This window comes from Suricata suricatta, chromosome 4 (assembly GCF_006229205.1).
Source record: "Suricata suricatta isolate VVHF042 chromosome 4, meerkat_22Aug2017_6uvM2_HiC, whole genome shotgun sequence".
Classification (NCBI taxonomy): Eukaryota; Metazoa; Chordata; class Mammalia; order Carnivora; family Herpestidae; genus Suricata; species Suricata suricatta.
In genome coordinates this window covers 17,982,485-18,002,958 of record NC_043703.1, presented here as the reverse complement: position 1 = coordinate 18,002,958, position 20,474 = coordinate 17,982,485, and the positions used below count along the sequence as shown (strand labels likewise).

General features: G+C 37.7%; 1 protein-coding gene across 1 annotated transcript in view; it reads left to right on the top strand.

Annotated features, from left to right (window-relative positions):
• The window catches only part of GPC5 (glypican 5), a 1,348,699-nt gene that overhangs the window by 39,630 nt on the left and 1,288,595 nt on the right, over positions 1-20,474 (top strand). Inside the window, exon 2 of the mRNA XM_029936541.1 lies at positions 1,540-1,701. Within this exon, the coding sequence (XP_029792401.1) occupies positions 1,540-1,701 (162 nt within the window). The remainder of the gene's footprint in view (positions 1-1,539; positions 1,702-20,474) is intronic.

The window sequence follows — 20,474 nt, the reverse complement described above, 5'->3', positions numbered from 1 at the left end:
AAACTTCGCAGACGCCAGTAAGGCCACAACTTTTTTTTCCTACCCTCAAATAAGGAAATAATGTATTTACTAGGCCATGAAAAGAAAACTCTCCTGAGCTTTACATAAAACCTGGCAAGCCTTGGGTGCTCTAGGGCTCAAACCGTGATGGCCCATCCCTGTTCTCCTCCATAAGCCCCTTTAGCTCTTCATTCCTAGCACATCTGCTATGTGTAAAGGTGCTTCCCCTTTATTGTTATGTAATTTGCCTATTATTGTACTGGTAAACTTGGCTATAAAAATACTTTTATTTGGTACTTGCATATTATTCTGGTATAAAATGAGGTTTTAGCTTATCTGGGATAAGAGTTGTTAATTCTAGGGGCGCCTGGGGGAGTCCGTCGGTTAAGCCATCGACTTCAGCTCAGGTCATGATCTCACGTTTGTGGGTTTGAGCCCCGCATTGGGCTCTGTGCTGACAGCTCAGAGTTTAGAGCCTGGAGCCTGTTTCCGATTCTGTGTCTCCTTCTCTCTCTGCCCCTCCCCCTCTCATGCTCTGTCTCTGTATCAAAAATAAAGAAAACATTAAAAAAAAAAAAGAGTTGTTAATTCTATTAGCATTTTTTCTAACTACAACTATTACATATGTGTAATAACTTCACATTCCTTGTAATCTGCATCTTCCTAAAAGTTTTCTGAATATGGTTGTAAAACGAAATGTACTTTTACTGGTAGGACTTGTCTCTAAGCCAGTAAGCTAGGAAAAGTAGAATGTTGGATGGTGGGTTTGGCTCATGGTGGATCTCAGTCCCCAATTATATTGTTATTGCTGATAATTGCTTCTTCCACAAGAAGCACCAGTGTAATGCTGAGCTGAGAAATCAGGTGAAGGCTTTCCATCTTTATTTGATGTACAAACTTTGATTTTATTTCCTCAGGAAAAATAATTGTTTTAGCCCATATGCTACTTTTTTTTAATGTTTATTTTTAGTGTTTATTTTTGAGACAGAGAGAACAAGCTGGGGAGGGGCAAAGCGAGAGACAGAGAAGTCAAACCTATGAACTGTGGGTTCAGAACCACAAACTGTGATATCATGACCTGAGCCAAAGTCAGATGCTTGACCAATTGAGCCACCTAGGCGCCTCTAGCCTGTCCACTTCTGATTAACATATTTAGATCAAATACTTTTGGCTGAATTAACAAAATAAGCAAAAATAAACGTTTCCTGACTTAGCCCTGTACTTACATGTAATAGTTTATTTCTGTTTTATAATCTATGTTCAGTTGATAGTAATTAATTGAATGAGCATACTTAATATTCAACCAAAATGTTAATAAAATATTTGAGCAAAGAGGTAATGGCTTACAATATTTTGTTTCATGGTTGGCTTCCTGGCCAATGCATAGTTGTTGTTTTCTTTTTTAAAAGCAACTGCTCTAGTAAATCAGTTTCTCACATAGAACATGAGCCCCTTATGATCAGTAATGCCTGACACGTAACATGTACTGGCTATCAAATGAACAGGTAATTATTCTGAAAAATATCGTGTCTGTTCCAGGACCTGATCTACAGGTTTGCACGTCCAAAAAACCTACCTGTTGCACCAGGAAGATGGAGGAGAGATACCAGACTGCAGCTCACCAAGATATGCAGGAAGTCCTTCAGTCATCCAGCTCCACGTTAAAGCTTCTAATATCACGAAACGCCGCTGCTTTTCAAGGTAAATGTATCGTGATTTCTGAAAGTAAGGAGAAGCCTGGCCATGCAGTTTCCCTATTACCGTTAGCCTGGTAAACTTGGCTAGGTTTACTTTTCTTTGCATACCATCATTCTGGAAAAAAACAAAGTTTTAACTTCTTTTCACCCTCAGAAAAGGGTCATTATTTCCAAGGTCGCCTTGGACATAAATACTGAATTGGACTAGGAAAACTGTTCTGTTAGTGAAATGGTCCTTGGGAATATGTGCCCTTCGAGGATCCTTCCAGGTCCCCCAGTATTCTGACCTATGGTTTTACTGTAGTGTGAATGGACATAATTATTAGATTTCAGTGTTCTATAACATAAAGTCTCGTTGCTTTTAATTGGGTAATTATAGATTTATTTTTAAAAATATGATTTGATGAAATATTTGTCTAATTGTTCCCCCTGGCTACCTCATGTGGTTTTCTTAAGAACACCAGTGTGATATGTCAAAGTGCAGACAAGTCTGATAAATATTAAAATAGGAAATATTTAATTGGATGTTTAAGGATCAGCTAAGACCAGAACTCAACCTTAATTCAAACAGTATGTTCAGAAATAAAATTAATGGGTTATAAAATTACAAGGCACATTGGAAAATAGATGATCTCTTCCTTATTTTAGTCATCATCTCTATAAAATTCCTTATTAGTACAATAAAATAGCTTAATTTATTTTTTCTTTTATAAAGCATTAGCTTTTCTGTATATGATTAGAATGAAAATATACGGATTACACTACTTTTCAAACAAATTTATTGCTTTTGTTCAAAGCAAAATATGACTGCTGTTCGTATTCCTTTCCCTTTAAGATATTAATGTCAATTTAAATAACTTGTGCTTTGTTTACATGCATCACTAAATCACAAAGCTGATTAATTTTTAAAACTATGTTCATTAAATAAAATAAATACTATAAATCAGGATAAAATTTAAGTTGAGTTAAAATGTAGTTCATGATGAAGTGATGATTTTCTTGTGGAAACCGATATGTCAGATTTTAAGATGTTGTTGCTTTAGTGAGTTTTTAGATGTCTTAGAAAACAGCTTTATGTCTGCTATGGGATTTATTCATATGAAATTGTTGGAGGGAAACATGGTGATATGCTTTGTAAAGCAAAGATTTGTGATCTGAACTGGCCGAACCAGAAGACTATAACCACACACACATGTAATGGTTTTTTCCTCATGAAAATGACAACTTGCACGAAATGGACAATACATTCTAGAGATAAAGGGGCAGTTGAATGAACCAGTCTGACCGGAACAGGGATGAGGAGTGAGATGGAGAGTCACATACTTGAAAAGGTGAGCTGGACTCAGACGGAAGGAGATTTAGAGCATTAACTTGAGTTTGAGTCATTAAAGATTTTTGTACAGGAAAGTTTCATAATGATTTCTCATCTTTTAATGTCAAAACTAAATCCCTTCAAGTAAGAATTTATGGCTGAAGAAGATCATGTCCAATGAAACTGTTTTGAATAGCAAAGTTAAGGTTAGAAGTGAAAGTGCTATCGTTGCAAAAACGTATTGGCGCTCAGTGAATGTTGAACATTTTCTTCTGCCTTCAAAGACATTTTACCAAACCTTTTACACATTGTTGGATAAATTGATCAAGATAGAATACATCATGGAGTGCCTGGCTGGCTCAGTTGGTAGAGCAAGCAACTCTTGCTCTCAGGGCTGTGAGTTCAAGCCTCATGTTGGGTGTGGAGCCTACTTTAAAAAAAAAGATAGAGCATCTTAAGGTCAAACGATTGGGAAAATAAAAAACCTGAATTATTTTAAGATGGGTTTAGGCTGCTGAAAACTTTTGACGATGTTGCTAAAAGTTTGGTGACAACTAAGAAGTAGAAAGACATGGGAACCTCTCTATCTACCAGAGTGTCAGGTAATTTTATCTACATTGAAAAAATTTTCTGCTTAATAAATTGTGTTATATTCATTAGGTTGAGTTTTGCTGGGGAGGGGAAGAGATGGAGACACAGAATCTGAAGCAGGCTCTAGGCTTTGGGCTGTCAGCACAGAGCCCCATGTGGGGCTCAAACTCATGAACTTTAAGATCATGACCTAAACTGAAGTAGGGCACTTAATGGACTGAGCCACCCAGGAGCCCCTGAGTTTTGCTGTTTACTTACATATTCATCATAAAAAATGAAAATGGTAGGAGCTTTCTTAAATATAACTTGTTATAAGTTGTTTTCTCCCTTTGTGGAATATCAAGTCTTACTTAAGAATCATGAGAAGGCAAGACAAATTTAGAAGAAATTTGCTTAAAGGCTAACTCTACTGGAAGACATTCTCTTATAAGAAGAATAACTGTTTTTAATTTAATAAATAGAGTAAGTAGCTTTAGGCTTATGTCCATAAAAACAAGCTTAAGTATATGCTGAAAGGAATTTGAGAAATCACATTTACTGTACCACAGTTGAGCAAGTGACTTTATCAGTAAGTAAAATACCTACTGTCTAGTTTCTGTGCCATCAGAATATCTGAAAGCAATTCAAAGTCTTTATTTTTCTAAGAAGAAAGAAGCTAACACACTTTATTGGAAAAACTAGCTCCTTCAGAGAAAATTAATGGGGAAATCAATTCACTTCTCAAATAATGTAAGTAGATGCTATGTTTTTGATATTTTGATTTTTACATATTTTATTTAAGCCTTCTATTCTAGCAGTGTTAAGTTGTTTTTTAAGTGGTATTCTGGGTATAAAGACTGTAGTATGGTCCCTTCTCTCATAGCTTTCATAGAATCCTATGGAAGCCTGTGTTTGAAGCAGCCCTTTGGATGTGGCCGATGGGAACGATCCCGTGGGTGTCTGGATGTAGGGGGCACCCACATTACCGTGAGATGAAGGAGCTTTTAAGAGGAGGGGGAAAGCAGTGCTGGCAACTGGTGCCAGCAAACAGGGTTATCCCACACATGGTCCGCATTCAGATCTGCAATTATGCACCGGAAGCTACCTACTGGTGCAGGTAGAAGCCGCCTCCTGGGACAACTCTTCTGTTTTTCTTTAATGGAATTTATTCTTGTTCGTTTCAGTCAGATTTCCTTAAAATAAACAAATGATAATCTCATTTTGGAAGGATCCATAATTGTGACCTGGGGTTTCACTATATCCTAAGTGTAATCATGCATTGTATAAGCTAAAGAGAACGGGCTGATATCTCTGTAAATAAGTGGTGCTGTGTGCAGAGAGGAACGCTGGCTCTGTGACAGTGCCCACAGCAACTGCTCTTTATTTTCAAGGGCTTAATGATACTCACGAATGAAGCAGAACCGCCTGACACAATGCCAAAGAGGTTTTTTTCCCCTTCTGCTCTTTTACAGTGTGTGGGATTGCTGGCTTTAAAAATATTTTGGAAATACTCTTTATAATGTTTTATTTGTTTATACAATAAAGTATGATGTGACTCACGAAGACACAGAGGAAGTTGACGGAGAATATGTCATGTACTGTAAAAGAGCAGCACTTATCCAGCTTTCACACTGGTCAGTGTTTACATCTCCATTCACCTAAGTTGATGTAGTTTAGTTTTTTAAATGTCAAACTAAACAAATTTGTCAGCATCACTTTCAAAAATTAAAAGGAAGGGAAAAAAATGAAGGAATTGTTGAGAGATGGCCACTGGAAACTTGTGTTGAAACGTTGGGAAGATAACGTTACAAAGCTGTGTTTTTTCTCTGAGATGCACCTTTCCCTATTTGTCTTATCTTCTAGTTGCTCGTGTATTTCTAAAATATATGGTAGATATAAGGTCTTTATTCGGTAAGTTTCCAGTTTTATATATGGCATTTGAAAAGCGTACATTATTACAGAGGACTGAGTGATAACTGATTGGACAGAAAAGTTTTAGCATTTTATATATGATTTCATTCTCTTGGCTGATTAATTTTTCATTTCTTGATTGTAAGTATTCGAAAGATTGACAGGCTTGTCCTTATGCGTTGAAATGTTAGAATTAGGAATTGAATAAAAAATACATTCTTATTTTTAATGAACAATAGGAATATGTTCAAAATTAAATATCTTGTTTTAAAAAGTAGTTGAATTAAGAATGAGAATATAATTAATGGATTTTCCTCCTTTATACTAACAGATATTAGCTACTGTAAAATGTATAGTGTGTGTATAGCTACTGTGAAAGTAATGTAAAGTCAATGCGATATAATGTAAAGATATATATGTCTATATATGACTATATATAGTCAAAGGCACAAGGAGGTATAGTCAATATTTGAATATTTTAATGTATAGGAGAGTCAATGGATTTAAATAAACATTATTAGGCATGAGGTACATTAATCTTATTTTATTCACTTCAGCTATGCTTCACAAAGGTGGAGGATGTTTAAAATTATTCCGTGGAAGAACACTGTGTGAAAGGATAAAGGAATAATACTGTTTTTAACACTGAGAGTTGCCTGATCAGAAGTTCAAGTGTAAGACCACAGGTAGTCTTAGGCTGATAGTGTTGCAGAGGGTTGTTTTTCTCAATCTCTAGCAGCTAGTAAATGTAATTAACTGAACTGCATGAATAAATGAATTAATGAACAGCACTTAGCAAGAAGATGGCTTCGAAGTAAAACTGACCAAACCCTTTCCTTACTCCTTTCTTTCTTTTATGGATTCCTCTCTTGATTTGCTGTAGCAGTGGAGCACCTACTAAGTGCCAACACTGCTGGGTGCTGGGTTCTCGGTGTCTGAACCGTTTATTGATACCTTTAGACTTCTAATATGCCAACATCTGTCTGTTGCGTTTATGAGCTAGAGAGGGGCACATTATATGTCGCCGTCCATGGCATTCTGAATGTGGTTGCACTGATTTTTGTCTTCAGTTTGAGGCAGTGCTTGGGTTAGTGTGTTATCTCATTCAGCGGCTATCAACGCAATTGGTCTTTATCCAACTGTCCTTTGTCTCAGAAATGTTAAAGAATTGTTTCTGTCGAATCTGTGTCAGCAGACTCCTGTTAATTCTGAAAATGGGTAATTTTTCTATATTCTAGATAAAGTTGCAGGAGCTTAAATTACTTTTTCAGCTGGAAGTAAAGGTTGGTTTGCATGAAGCCTTATCGGTGGTGGAAATAACATTAACTATAGACCTAGGATCGGGATTACTTTGCAAAGTTTAATTGTCAAACTTGAAAAAGTAAACTTTTCTTTGTTTTAAGTCTGACCGACAGCAGGTTATGACACTATCACCTGCAGTCATGGTAACCTCACCTAGAGAGCACAGTCATCTGCTTAGCGTCGACAAAACAATACTTTCTTGATTTTATATTAAACGCTTTTTTCGTTAAATCTTTTCAGCATGAGACCTGCACAGTTATTCTCTTGAGGAGAAGTTAACATTTCATCAGATTCTTTCCAGTTTTGTTTTCTTCATATTAGTTTAATATTACTTTTGCGTACAGGAATCGCAGGGGATGATTCTTAAAAGCTCCGTATGTGTTAAGTAAAGGATAGGACATGTGGGGACTTAGAACTAGCCATGTTTTTGAGATTTATCTATTTCTCATTCATCCCTGTAAGGGGATTTATAACATTTCTTTCTTTCTTTTGAGAGATTTGTTGAACTGATAGGTATGAAACGGCACCTTGTTTCCAAAATGCACTGAGTAGGGGGTCTGAATGTCTTTTCACAAACAGTCCTTGATGTGTGTGTGTGTGTGTGTGTGTGTGTGTGTGTGTGTGTGTTTTATTTTCCCTTAGGAATTATGTCCCAAGAACTGTATACACACTTTGAGGATATATACATTGTTGTCCGTCTTTTGTATATGTTTCAGGATTTTTTTTTTGATACCAAAAACAAAAGAGATTTTTTTCTTAAAGGTATAGATATCCATTTGGACCTTAAAGTTTTAGCTAACATAATTCAAATGTCTTTCCATATTCCCTAGAAGTCCAGGCTCCCCGCACATTCTCATGACTTGCAGTCACATGCTTGCCCCTGCCTCTGCCCGCCTGCTCTCTTCATCTGCTTTTTCCGCTTTCCTATTCAATAGGAAAATTTTTTTTAAAGACCAGTTCCATATTTAAACACACACATGCGTACACATTAATACAGTGTATTTATAAGAGCAATTTTATGAGATGGTGGTGAAAAATGAAGATAAAATCTAAAAATTATAAATTATCATAAATTGAACATTAAGTTTTATATTTCCAAGTATTTTTCAGCTCTGCCTCTAGTCTCAATCCACGAAGCCACCATCCTCATGTGTCCTCGTGTGACATTCTCCTCTCTTCTTCAGGTGGTGACATACTGTGTCTTCTAGTTCCTTTTATTTATTATATAAGCATGGCAATATTAAATAACTGTCACATGGCTCTGAGTGTGAATTAAAAAAAATTTTTTTTAAATGTTTTTAATTTATTTTTTGAGAGACAGAGAGAGACAGCGTGAGCAGGGGAGGGTAAGAAAGAGAGGAAGACACAGAATCTGAAACAGGCTCCAGGCTCTGAGCTAGCTGTCATCACAGAGCCTGATGCGGGGCTTGAACCCACGAACCATGAGATCACGACCTGAGCTGAAGTCGGAGGCTTAACCGACTGAGCCACCCAGGCACCCCTCTGAGTGTGAATTTAAACTGGGACTTTATTTAGCTTTATTATATATATATATATATATATATATATATATATATAGTAACTAAATATATTATATATATTTATATATTAAGATGGTCACTAAAGCAGGTGAAGCACAATAATTAGTTGGAAATCACTGAGATGTCCATCAAAAGGAGAATGAGCAAATGTCACGTCTCTATAAAAAGAAATTCTATAGGGGCACCTCGTTGGCTCAGTTGGTTAAGCATCTGACTCTTGATCTCAGCTTATGTCTTGATCTCTATCTGTCTATCTAGAACGCTGGGTAGAGGGGCAGAGAAAGAAAGAGAGAGAAATCGTAAGCAGACTGCACACCAATACAGGGCTTGATCCCACCACCCTGGGATCATGACCTGAACCAAATTCAAGACTTGGACTCTCAACTGACTGAGCAACCCAGGTGCCTCAAGGATCTATTTTTTAATTAAAAATTTTTTTTATTAAAGATTTCCCCCTAACTTTATTGAGATATAAGTGTTCTCTCTCTGCCTTGTTGTTAGAGCCCCAGTTTTGTGGGGTGATCACCCTCGATGGCCGTGGACCCGGCTGCAGCTCTAGGGGATGGTGCGAGACGGACTCGGAAGTGTGCATGTGTGGTGGTGGGGTTCTGAAAGAGCTGCTGTGGGAAATGGGAAAGGGAATGAACTAAAGTCCAGGTAGAGGGCTGACAATGGAGACAACTAACTAATAGTGAAGCCAGTTTGCATGAAGGTACTGCTGTTGTCGTTTTTAGCCCTGCCTAGTTTTTGCCTCTGGAGAAGGCGTGAGTAGTGGGGATCTGTGGTTGAGCACAGGTAGTAGGAGAATCATTCATCCGTCCAGCAAATATTTATGGGGCAACCTCTGTGTGGCCACATTGTTTTAAGTGCTTGGCATACTTCAGTGAATGAAACCAAAGTCCCCATTCTCACACTGTGTGTTTCAGCCAGGGGAAAGTCGAAAAGAAACAAATATATATAGGTGTAAATACATTAGGGTAGATTAAATGCTTTGGGAAACTATAGCACAGAGCAGAGGGAGAGAGAGTGACGGTCCTGGAGGATTGCAGTTTTAAACCGAATGGTCAGGAAAGAGTTGATGTTGGGACAGAGGTTTCGTGAAAGTGAAGGGGTTGGATATGTGGATGTCTGGGAGAAAAGCATCCTAGCAAGAGCGAGTGACCCTAAGGTAGGAATGGGCCTCACGTGTTAGAGGAATAGTCCTAGTATGGCTGGGGCACAGTGGGGGGCTGGGGGTGGCGGGAAAGACTGTCATAGAGGTGACAGGCGTAGATGCATGTAGGGCCCCTTAGGCTTTTATTCTGAGTTTTTGCCATGGGTGTGGCTTGATTTGAAAACAGTTACTTGGTCTAGTTGTTGAGGGATACACAGCTGGCTTGTAGTGGGGTGTGGGTGGACCTATGAAGCCAGTAAAGAGGTCATTAAAATAATCCAGAAGAGGCCTTATGGTGATGTAGACCCACCTGGGGTACAGGTGGTCGGAAATGGTCAGCTGCTGGTTCCACCATGATCATCGTGGGGCCCTGGGCATGATGGGAAAGGAATTGAGGCCCAGAGGGGGCTGATGGTAGTAAACCACACCAAGGATGTGACTGCTGTGTCATAGGGATGAATTCAAGATGCTGAGGCAGAAGGATGCTTTCCACTGGGGCACTGGAATCTCAGTCCATGTCCGCTGAGGAGTGGGAGTGAGAGAAACTCTCCTGTTTCTAAAGTTCTCTGTGGAAGAGGGGCATTCGTTGATTATCTAATGAAGGCTTATCTTTCTGGGTTTTTTTTTTTTTATGTTTTTTTATTTATTTTTAAGAGACAGAGTGAGACAGCTTGAGCAGGGGCGGGTCAGAGAGGGAGGGAGTTACAGATTTTGAAGCAGGCTCCAGGCTCTGAGCTAGCTGTCAGCACAGAGCCCGATGTAGGGCTCGAAACCACGAACTGTGAGATCATGAGCTGAGCCAAAGCTGGACGCTTAACCGACTGAGCCCCCCAGGTGTCCCCTTTCTGATTTGTTTTTAAAACCACTTTATTAAGGTACGATCAACACAGAAAGCTGTACATATTTAATGTATACAGCTTGATGAGTTTGGAGATAAGTATATCTTATGTGGTGATGAAGCCATCACCACAATTTATGCCATAAACATATATTTAAAACAATTTTTTAAAAAGTTTTATTTATTCTTGAGAGAGGAGAGAGACAGAACATGAGCAAGGGAGGGGCAGAGTGAGAGAGGGACACAGAATCCAAAGCAGGCTCCAGGGTCTGAGCTATCAGCCCTGAGCCTGACATGGGGCTCAAACTCACAAGTTGTGAGATCACGACCTGAACCAAAGTCACACGCTCGACCGACTGAGGCACCCTGGTGCCCTTTTGCCATAAACATGTTGAAGGAGCCTGATCTGTGATGCAGGGTTAAAACAGTAATGGTCTGCAAGAGCCTGGGGATTTCCAACTGCTTCCCATGATCTGACTCTGTAATGTGGTAGAGATGGTGTTTCTCTAATAATACCATATATGTAAGTATGAAAATAACATTCATTTTAGTAGAATAACTTATGATTCTACTGAATGAATCATATCAATATTTTGCAAAATTTAAAAGCTGAAAGGCATTATAAAGAAGTAACACAGATAAATGAAATTGAGTTGCTTGAAATTTGTCACTAAACTTTGAGCAATGACGAGAAAGCATGTAATAAGACAATGTTGAATAAAGGTGCATAATAGGAATTATGGTCAAAATTATGAGTTTGTACATGAGAAATTTATTTTAAACTCTTCATTATACAAGATACAACTTGGTTACATAAAATTGAAAATAAAATTCTTTATTAATCAATAACCTATTTAGAAAATAAGACTCAGTGACGAATTTACAGCTCTTGGACCCAATTTTAAAGTCTTGGTGGTAATTTTCATAACTTAATAGCCCTTTGCCATTTACTATTTTTATATGAATCAAAAATGAACCAAGTTCTGTTAACCAAACACTATCAATAGTTATCAATCGTTTCAATAATATATTCATATTTTATCTCTTACTTAATTAGAAATACTTGCAGTATATGTAACTGGCATTATTGCCACATTTAGAATTTTCAAATAGTATAATAATTCATTATAAATTATGAAACATAGTTTTTTAGAACTATGAAAGCATTTTTAGTAGTTTTGTTTGTATGGCCTTGGGGGAAAAGAAGATTAAGATGAAAATATTAAACCATCATCCATAATATTTAATTGGTAAAGTGGTAAAATATAATAGAAAATAAGATACCTCTCTTTCCTCAGACAAATAGAGGACTTAAATTTTATAGCCATTTTTCAATGTAGCTGTTCATGATGGGAAATTATCCATGCATATCTCCATGCTTTTAGCATAAAATCTATCTACCAGTAAATGTCATATACATGCTATAGCTTTTATGCAGAAGGCAAAGGGCTTGAAATGGCATCTCAAGACCCAGAGAGTCATAATAGTAAATAAAGAGTAATTGTTAGCTAGCTTGGCTGTGCTCCTGTTATTCCAGGGTGATTCTGCCTGAGGGCTAACTTTTGTGTAAACAAAAGATAATTGAACTTTTGCACCTTAAAGGATACTGTTATCTTGAACGTTTGTTTGACACCATCTCCTCTGGGTATAAAGTTGACTTGAATGTTAATTTATGGAACCTATTCATGTTTTTTTTTGTTTTGTTTTCTGTAAGTAGGAATAAATTGAAGGCACTACATAATAGAACAAGCATTAGTCTTTGTTGTGGGAAGACATTTGTTGTGATTGGACAGGGAATATGTTTAAGAGTCCTGACAAGGGTTTTAAAATTGGACAGTCTAGGTTTGAATCCTACGTCAAGATTTCCTGGTGGGGCCTCAATTTCTTTGCTTGTAGAATGGGATAATAATAGTACCTTTTTCTATCCTGCAGTTAATGAGGATTGGTTGAGGTAATCACTATAAAGTGACTAGCATGGTGGCTGGTACATGAGCACTCAGTGTATGTTAGCTATTCTTCTTACTTTATTCATCGTGTATATTTTTCCCAGTGTTTGAAAAGCAGCAAAGGATTCAGGGCAGACATTGCCTAGTGGTGTTTCTGCACGTGTCTTCTGGGGAATTGTCTGAAGTCGGCTGTCACAGTGTCAGAATGTCTGTAGTGGCCATGCAGCAGCAGGGCCTTGTGATCCAAACTCCTAGATCACCCCTTGGATTCCCACACCGGATGGGGTTGCCAGGAGTCATGTTGAAAGTGCTTGGGATTACAGCCAATCATGCTCTCTATATCAGTAGAGACAAGCAGTGGGAACAGTTATTTGGTGAATAATAATAATAGTACATTTTTAAAGCAGGGTTTTCCACTGCTCAGCTGGTAGTCAAAGGAATTTTCACATTTCAATTACATGATATTAAGTTGCAATGTCTTGACTTTCACTGTAGTAGAAACTAGTGTGAACACAGGAGTCTAAGGTTTGACTAACAGAACAAAGCAATGGGACAGAATCCATGGCACATTATTCAATGACTTAACAAAGCCTTAATCTTCTTAGTACCCCTCTCCAAAATGAGACTATATAAAAGGCTTTCATTTTTTTAATGTTTTTAATTTATTTTTGAGACACAAAAAGAGATAGTGCGAGCAGGGGAGGGTCAGAGAGAGAGGGAGACACAGAATCTGAAGCAGGCTCCAGGCTCTGAGCTAGCTGTCAGCACAGAGACCAACGCGGGGCTCGAACCCATGAACCATGAGATAGATGACGTGAGCCAAAGCCGGAGGCTTAACCAACTGAGCCACCCAGGTGCCCCAAGGCTTTCGTGTTTTTATATCACTGATTCATTCTGATTATCTTCAGGGATGTTTGCAGTTTATGTGGGCCTATCTTTTTTTTTTTTAAGATATTTATTAAAGTCATCTCTACACCCAGGATGGGGACTTTATAACCGTGAGGTCCAGAGTCTCATGCTCTGCAGACTGAGCCAGCCAGGCACCCCTGTGTTGGCATATCTTAACACAGACAAGCCTTATGATTATGCATTTGTGAGTTATTAGATAGAATCACTAACTTCAAATTGGTCCTTTCTCAACAGTGTGGAAAAATTAAAAACTGATAGCCTTCAGAGCAATGTGAAAGGTTTTGTGGTTGGTCAAATATGATAAGAATTTAATCTGTGACTTAATTGAACTACTTTAAAGACCACTGTTCATTAAGATACATTTTATTTTGGTCTAAATGTTGCTAATCATTGTTCCATAAAATTGTGTAACTATCTGATAGTTGATTTTCCTCTGTGGAAAATGTGAAATATTATTTCTTGTCTCCAAGGCATCTTAGAGGATTTCCTCTCAACATGAGGAAAGACATTCTGGAGAACAATGGACACTTACAGTCTCTGGAAAGTCTGATTTGGGAAAAGGGGCAGAGGAGTGGGGCAAAACCGTCCAGTCCACAGGTTCAAGAAGGAACAGTACATACTGCGTTTATGTTTTAATTTTTAAAATCTCGGTTTAACATTCTTACTTTCTAGCAGTAGTCCCAGGGCAGTACTTTAGGATGATCTAGGCCAGCTGTTTAATTTGTTGTTATTGCAAATCTTCAAAGTAGGTTTAAATTAAATTATCTGTGTATTTGGCAACTCTTACTCAATATATTTAGTGTATTTGTTATTTTAATGAGATCATATATTTTGAAAGCAAATTAAGAATATATTTAACAATTGCTAGTCTACAATTATTCTGGAAAGCAATTTGACAATAGTTAGTTAAGATATATGTTTCTTCTCTCATCTTTTGGATCCTTCTAATGGTTGTGTATATTGGAAAATTTTTTTAGAGACTATTTAGGCATATGTAGGAGGATGCTAATGAAAGCGTTTGTTGTAATAGCTTGGAATTGAGACAGTCTGGGTGTCTGTTACTGAGGGAAAGGTAAGGGCAATGTATAGAAAATAATTTATGCATCATTAGGACTAATCAACTGGATACATACATAGTGACACGAATAGACTTAAAAAGATAAGGTAGAGTGAAGAAAGGAAAAAAGAGAATGAGGTATATAGCACAATACCATCTATGTATCTTAAAAATACATGTACCAAAGAATTCTATACATTTTACTAGAACAAATACAAGTCAAAGAGTTTATATTAAGCATGTTAGAATGACTTTTTAAGGGTAATAATTGCAGAATTTGCCATCCAACCTCATAAATAGTAAGAGGCATTGGGGGCGGCCTCTGGGTGGCTTGGTTAAGTGTCCAACTCTTGATTTTGACTCAGGTCATGATTTCAGAGTGGTGAGATCCAACCCCGAATTGGGCTTTGCGCTGAGTATGGAGGCTGTTTAAGATTCTCTCTCTCCCTCTGTCTTTGCACCCCTCCTCAAAAAGGAGGTGGGGGATGTGAAGAATGTCTAGGAAGAAAGAAAGAAAGTGAGATACTTAGGTATAAATCTACCAAAAAATGTACAAGATCTATATGCTGAAATGCTGATGAAAGAAATCAAAGAACCTAAATAGAGAGATATACCATGTTCATGAATGAGAGACTCAACACAGTACAGATGACATTTTTACCTAAATAACTCTATAGTGTTAACATAACTTATCAAAGTACTAGCAGGCTTGATGTGGATTTAGTCAAGCTTTTAAAAAAATTTATACAGAAAGGCACAGAACTAAAATAGCTAAAACAATTTTGAAAAGAGAAGAATCAAGTGAGAGGAATGAATCTACCTGATAATGAAGCCTATCTGTAGCTATAGTAATTGAGAGTGTGGTAGAGGCAGAGGAATAGACACATAGAATAAGTTAGAAAACCCTAAAATAGAACTACACAATAATGCATAACTGATTTTTGGTATGTGCAAATGCCATTCAGTGGAGGAAGGATATCCATTCAACAGCTTGTGCTGAGCTGGTGGACATCATGAGTAAAATATTGTTCCAGTATTTTTGTGATGAAATGCCTAAATATTCAGCCCCTGAATTTTCACAGGTTCTGGGTTTTTCTGCCTTCATTTAAATAAGTCATCTCTGTGATTTTTTTTGGCCATTTCACCAAAACCAAATGCTGCAAATCATAGACCTCAATTTCAGTGCATTCTAGTAGAGCATATATATTTATTCAAATAAGAATAGTAGCATTATCAAGAGATTCTTCCTGCAAGTTGTGTAATTCAAGTGAATTTTAAGTCATAAACACTGAGATCTCACTGTTTCATTTATTCAGTTCCTTTTGTGTTTTGTGTGTGTGTGTGTGTGGGTGGGTGGTATTGTTTTTAGTAGGGACAAATTTCAGTGCGTTCATGAAATATGTTAAAGGTTTTATTTATTTATTTATTTTTTCAGGGTTTTAAAAACTGGGGTGCCTGGGGGGCTCAGTCAGTTAGGTGTCTGAATTCTGCTCAGGTCATGATCTTATGGTTTGTGTTTGAGCTCCGCACATTGGGCTCTGCACTGACAATGAGGAGCTTGCTTGGGATTCTCTCTCTCTCTCTCTCCCTTTCTCTCTGCCCCTCCCCAACTTGTACTCTCCCTCTCTTTCTCTCTTTTTCTCTCTCAAAATAAATAAATAAACTTAAAAAAACTTTTTAAAAACTGAGGGTTTTTTTGTGTGTACATTTGTTAAATAGTTTGATTTCAAATTCCAGGTGATTTATTTTGGCTAGATGAGTGAGAGAAAAGACAGAAGAGTGAATTTGGTAGGATTGATAAAGAGTAGGGGTGGAAGAGATTCTCAGTATATGTAGGAAAGAAGTTTAGCAGGATTGGGTCAGGGAGTAACTGTGAAGGGGACTTAGAAACAAGGAAGAACCTAAGATCAATGTTGAGTCTTGCAAGACAATATTCTAAGGAACTAATTTACACTGTCATCATTCTTTTTTACTTATTTTTTAACATTTTTTTATGGTTTTTATTTATTTTTGAGAGACAGAGACAGTGCGAGCAGGGGAGGGTCAGAGAGAGAGGGAGCTACAGAATCCGAAGCAGGCTCCAGGCTCTGAGCTAGCTGTCAGCACAGAGCCCGATGCGGGGCTTGAACCCATGAATCGTGAGATCATGACCTGAGCCAAAGCTGGACGCTTAACCCACTGAGCCACCCAGGCACCCCTTTTTTTTACTTAGTTTTTAATGAAGTTCTTTTGAAAATTCTCTTCAGCTCCAAGAGAATTGGAGGGTGGTGGGTAAGCTAAATTCATTTCTTTGTCAATATTTATTTAGCATATATCAAATACTGGGCACTGTACTATATTCGAGGAGTCCTTGATTTGCAGAATTTTTTGTTAACTTAAAATTAGGCATATTGGGACTGAGTCAATGCTTTATGTGACTCCACTGATCTTAGTTACCAGAACACTGTACAAAATGCAGACCACTGTTGTTCCTCCAGAGATAGGTCTGAAACTTGTGACTGCTTTCCCAAAAGCTTAAAATCTACTGTGGAAAACAGACAAATGATGGCCTTTCTGTGTGCAGTGATGGAGTTAGGGTATGATCTTGTAGAGAAGACATCTGGCTGGATTGCTGGGGAAGGAGGTTGGGAAACTGGTCCTGAAAACAGAGGCTTCCAGTGAAGATAAAAGGTCAGGATTCCTGTCCTGAGAGAGGGAGCAAGAATCTGAGTCTCTCTGACAGTCACAGCCAAGTGTGGGAAGTGGGAGGAGGTGGGAAGTAAACCTGAAGATGTGTAACCCCTTCCAATTGTTTTAGTTTCCCATTCATCCGCATTGTGTTTTCTCTCATTCCATTCTGGCTGGTCTTCTCCCACTCTCCTTCCTTCCCCTTTCCTTTCTCTTAAGCTCTCATTTCTCCCCCATTTTCTCTTTTCTCTGGTTTCTTCTCTGTATCTCATCGTCACTATTATAATCAGGGTTTTATCCATGCTTATACTGTTTTTCAAGAACATTCTTTTAGATTTAGTTATCATTTATATGTTTTTTAATAAGGCTTGTTAAAATCTTTTTAATTTCTCTCTTGCTGCTTTAAAGAAATTTCATGCTTCTGATTTCTTAATTTTTTTTGAAAATTCGAAAAAAACCCTTTTTTTGTATTTGTATATTTTCTTTTTTAGCACTAAAAGTATTTTAGGGAATACATTTTCCTTTGATTATTGCTTTGCTTTATTGCATGATTTTACTATGAAGTCTTCTTTTCATTTTGTTTTGACTAGTCTGACCTCTTTTAATTTGGATTTTCTTTTTTGAGGTTATCTAGACAGTTTTTCCTTAGGATTGGCTAGGTTTATTGTGGTTTCAATGACCCCCAGAGGTCAGTGGCCCATATTCACAGAGGCTACATGCCCTTTAGGTACTGGTGATGGCTCTTCGCGCCCGGTTGAAGGGCAGCCCTATCTGAGATGGTATTGCTCTAGTGGCAGAGGGAAGGCTGGTGATGGCTCCAAATGTGTCTGCTTGAAGGGGTGACTGTTGCCTCCACTCACATTTCATCTGCCAAAGTAAGTCTTAACGGCCAAGTCTGCTCTCAAGACCTCATGCTCACTAATAGTCCCATAGGGAAGGTGGACTATATTTTGTAGGAAAATTTAATCCACCCTAATGGATGTTGATGTGAGTTGAATTGTGTTTTCTCAAAAAGATGTTGGAATCCTAAGCTCTAATGTGACTTTACTTGAAAACAATCTTTACAGAGGTAACAAGTTCAAGTGAGGTCATTAATGTGGGCCCTAATCCTTCTCAAAAAGGCCGGTTTGGATGAAGAGACACGTCCGTGAGAGAGCGGTGTCTAAATGCCAGGGCGTGCTCGAGCCCCCCGGCAGCTAGGGGAGATCACGCCCGGCAAATCCTCCCTCTCAGCCCAAAGAAGGAACCAGACCTGCTAACATTGAGGTCTCAAACTTCCGGTCTTCAGACTGGGGGACAGCAAATTTCACCCATTTTGTTGTGCTTTGTTATTATAGCACCAGGAAATCACCACAAATATGTTTCAAAATTATCAAGATATGCTTGGTCAGATTCCTATTATTTTTAATTTTATTACACTGAAGGGTTTTCCATGGTTAGAATCATGATCGGCTTTATATATTTGTTTCAAGTGGCAAATTCTCTACTTGAAAATTTCCTGCAGATGTTGAAAGTTGTCATATGGATATGCTTTTCTGTTCACAGGCTTAAGTAAAATTTCACTCTCTTCTGATTTACTGCATTCAGGGATTTGCAAACCTTAATTACCAAAAAAATTCAAATTCATCTTTCTAAAAAAATGAATAAATACCCTTGATTTTGAAGTGTACCTTTATGTTAATCTTTTCACTTGTTTTATTACTAAGTTGCCGTGGTAAGAATGACGAAAAGTAGACTAGGCTGATCATGTCATCGTCAATGTTTTCTCTTAGTGACCCCTGATCATGCCTTCCTTTTTCTATCATTCCTTCTTGCCTTTTCTTTTTCTTAAAAAAAAATTTTTTTTCTACTGAAGCAGCACAGTAATTTCTTTCCGAGAGCTATCTGCAAGGCCTGTCTATAAGCTCCCTCCATTTCTGTCAAACAGTCCCTTAGAAGTTATAAAAAAAATGCTCATTACTACTGAAATCGTCCTTTCTGTACAGATGGGGCTGAACCTGATAGCAGTATTGCAGCTCAGCTGGGAAAGGAAATGGGGAAAAAAGAATTGGACAGGAGAGGGAGGATAGAAGGTAATAGATTACATGCTGTGTTGTTCTCAGGAAAAAATTAGATGTCGTTAGACTGCATGTGGGATTTAAGTACATGATTTACGATGCACTGAAATCATCTGTGTTATTCTAAATTATGCAAATATTATTTTATGACCTGATCTTGAATCAGGTAAGAGAATGGTTCTCACTTATGTGTGGTTTGCCCTTTATTTATTTATTTATTTTGAATCCCAAACACTGTGATCTTGATGCTATTTTAACTTACATGTTTATACATGGAAATGTGTCTAAAATAATTAATATAACCAATTTTGTGTCTTCAAGATTAGCCGTTTGCAAACAACAAGCTTCGGTGAAAAACTGGAGCAAGTCTTTCCAGTTGGACTATATTAGAATTCTGTCTACATTTTAATTTGGTTCCTGCCGTGTGGATATATTAGACTGAATCTATTACCTGGCTCAATGGTCCTCTTAGACAATTTCCCTTTCTCATTCTGATTTTATTGTAAGTGATCGTCAACATACTGTAGAAGTCTGCGCATCCAATTCTGATCACTCCCATGAGGCATTGATAACTGTGACCTTACGTTAAAAAAACAAAAACAAAACAAGAACTGAAGGAGTGTAGCGATATTTATAGAGAACCTTTTGGTAAAAGGCACCAGTTATGGAGGTTAGGGTGAGACTTTATATTTGGACTGTTTTTGGACGTTGTGCGGGAGACAATTCTACAGCAATCATCCCCTTGGGGGCAGGGTCTGGTTTTACATTTAACATTCCTGCTTTATGTTTACTGTTATTTTGAGTTGTCTCTTTTCCTAGTGCTCATGAACCACCTGCTGTTTTTTCGTTTGGAGATAATGTTTCTCTGAGTATTGATTATAATTTCAGCTTTAAATATAATCTTTTCATGCATTTAATACATTAATCCTTACTGTGAAACAGATTAATGGACTTTTGGTGTAAAGCTGAGGAACATTAATTTAGTTCACTCTGGTTTATTTAACTGTGTTGCAGTCTTAACTGGGGTTTACTTTTTTAGGACATGTCTAGAAGTTAAGAGAGATGATGTCAGATGGTAATGCAAGGCATTTCATTTTCTCATGCTGCCCACAGTTTGATGAAGAGCGCTCTTAGGGAAAAATAAATAGTAGTTATTCATTCTGTATGCAGCTTGATTCTCTCCTCTTCCTTTTCAAAACTGTCCCGGTATCACCTTGTGTCTGGTACCTTGTTTTGACCCCTCATCCTGGCTCTCAGATCATTTCTTTCTAACTTCCTTATCTTTCCTCGTCCTGTTTTTGTTTCTTTGAATATTTCATTCTCAATGTAGCCCCTGCCTCTCAGATGCCTGGTGTATATATTTCTACCTGGATATCTTGCTAACACATTAAATGTAATGTTCGAATATACATTTTTCATCCTTTTCTCAAAAACAACGTTTCATCCTAACTTAACCGTCTTTGTGCATGGTACTGCCATTTTTTCCCTGAGTCTTAGGTTCAACTTCAGTGCCA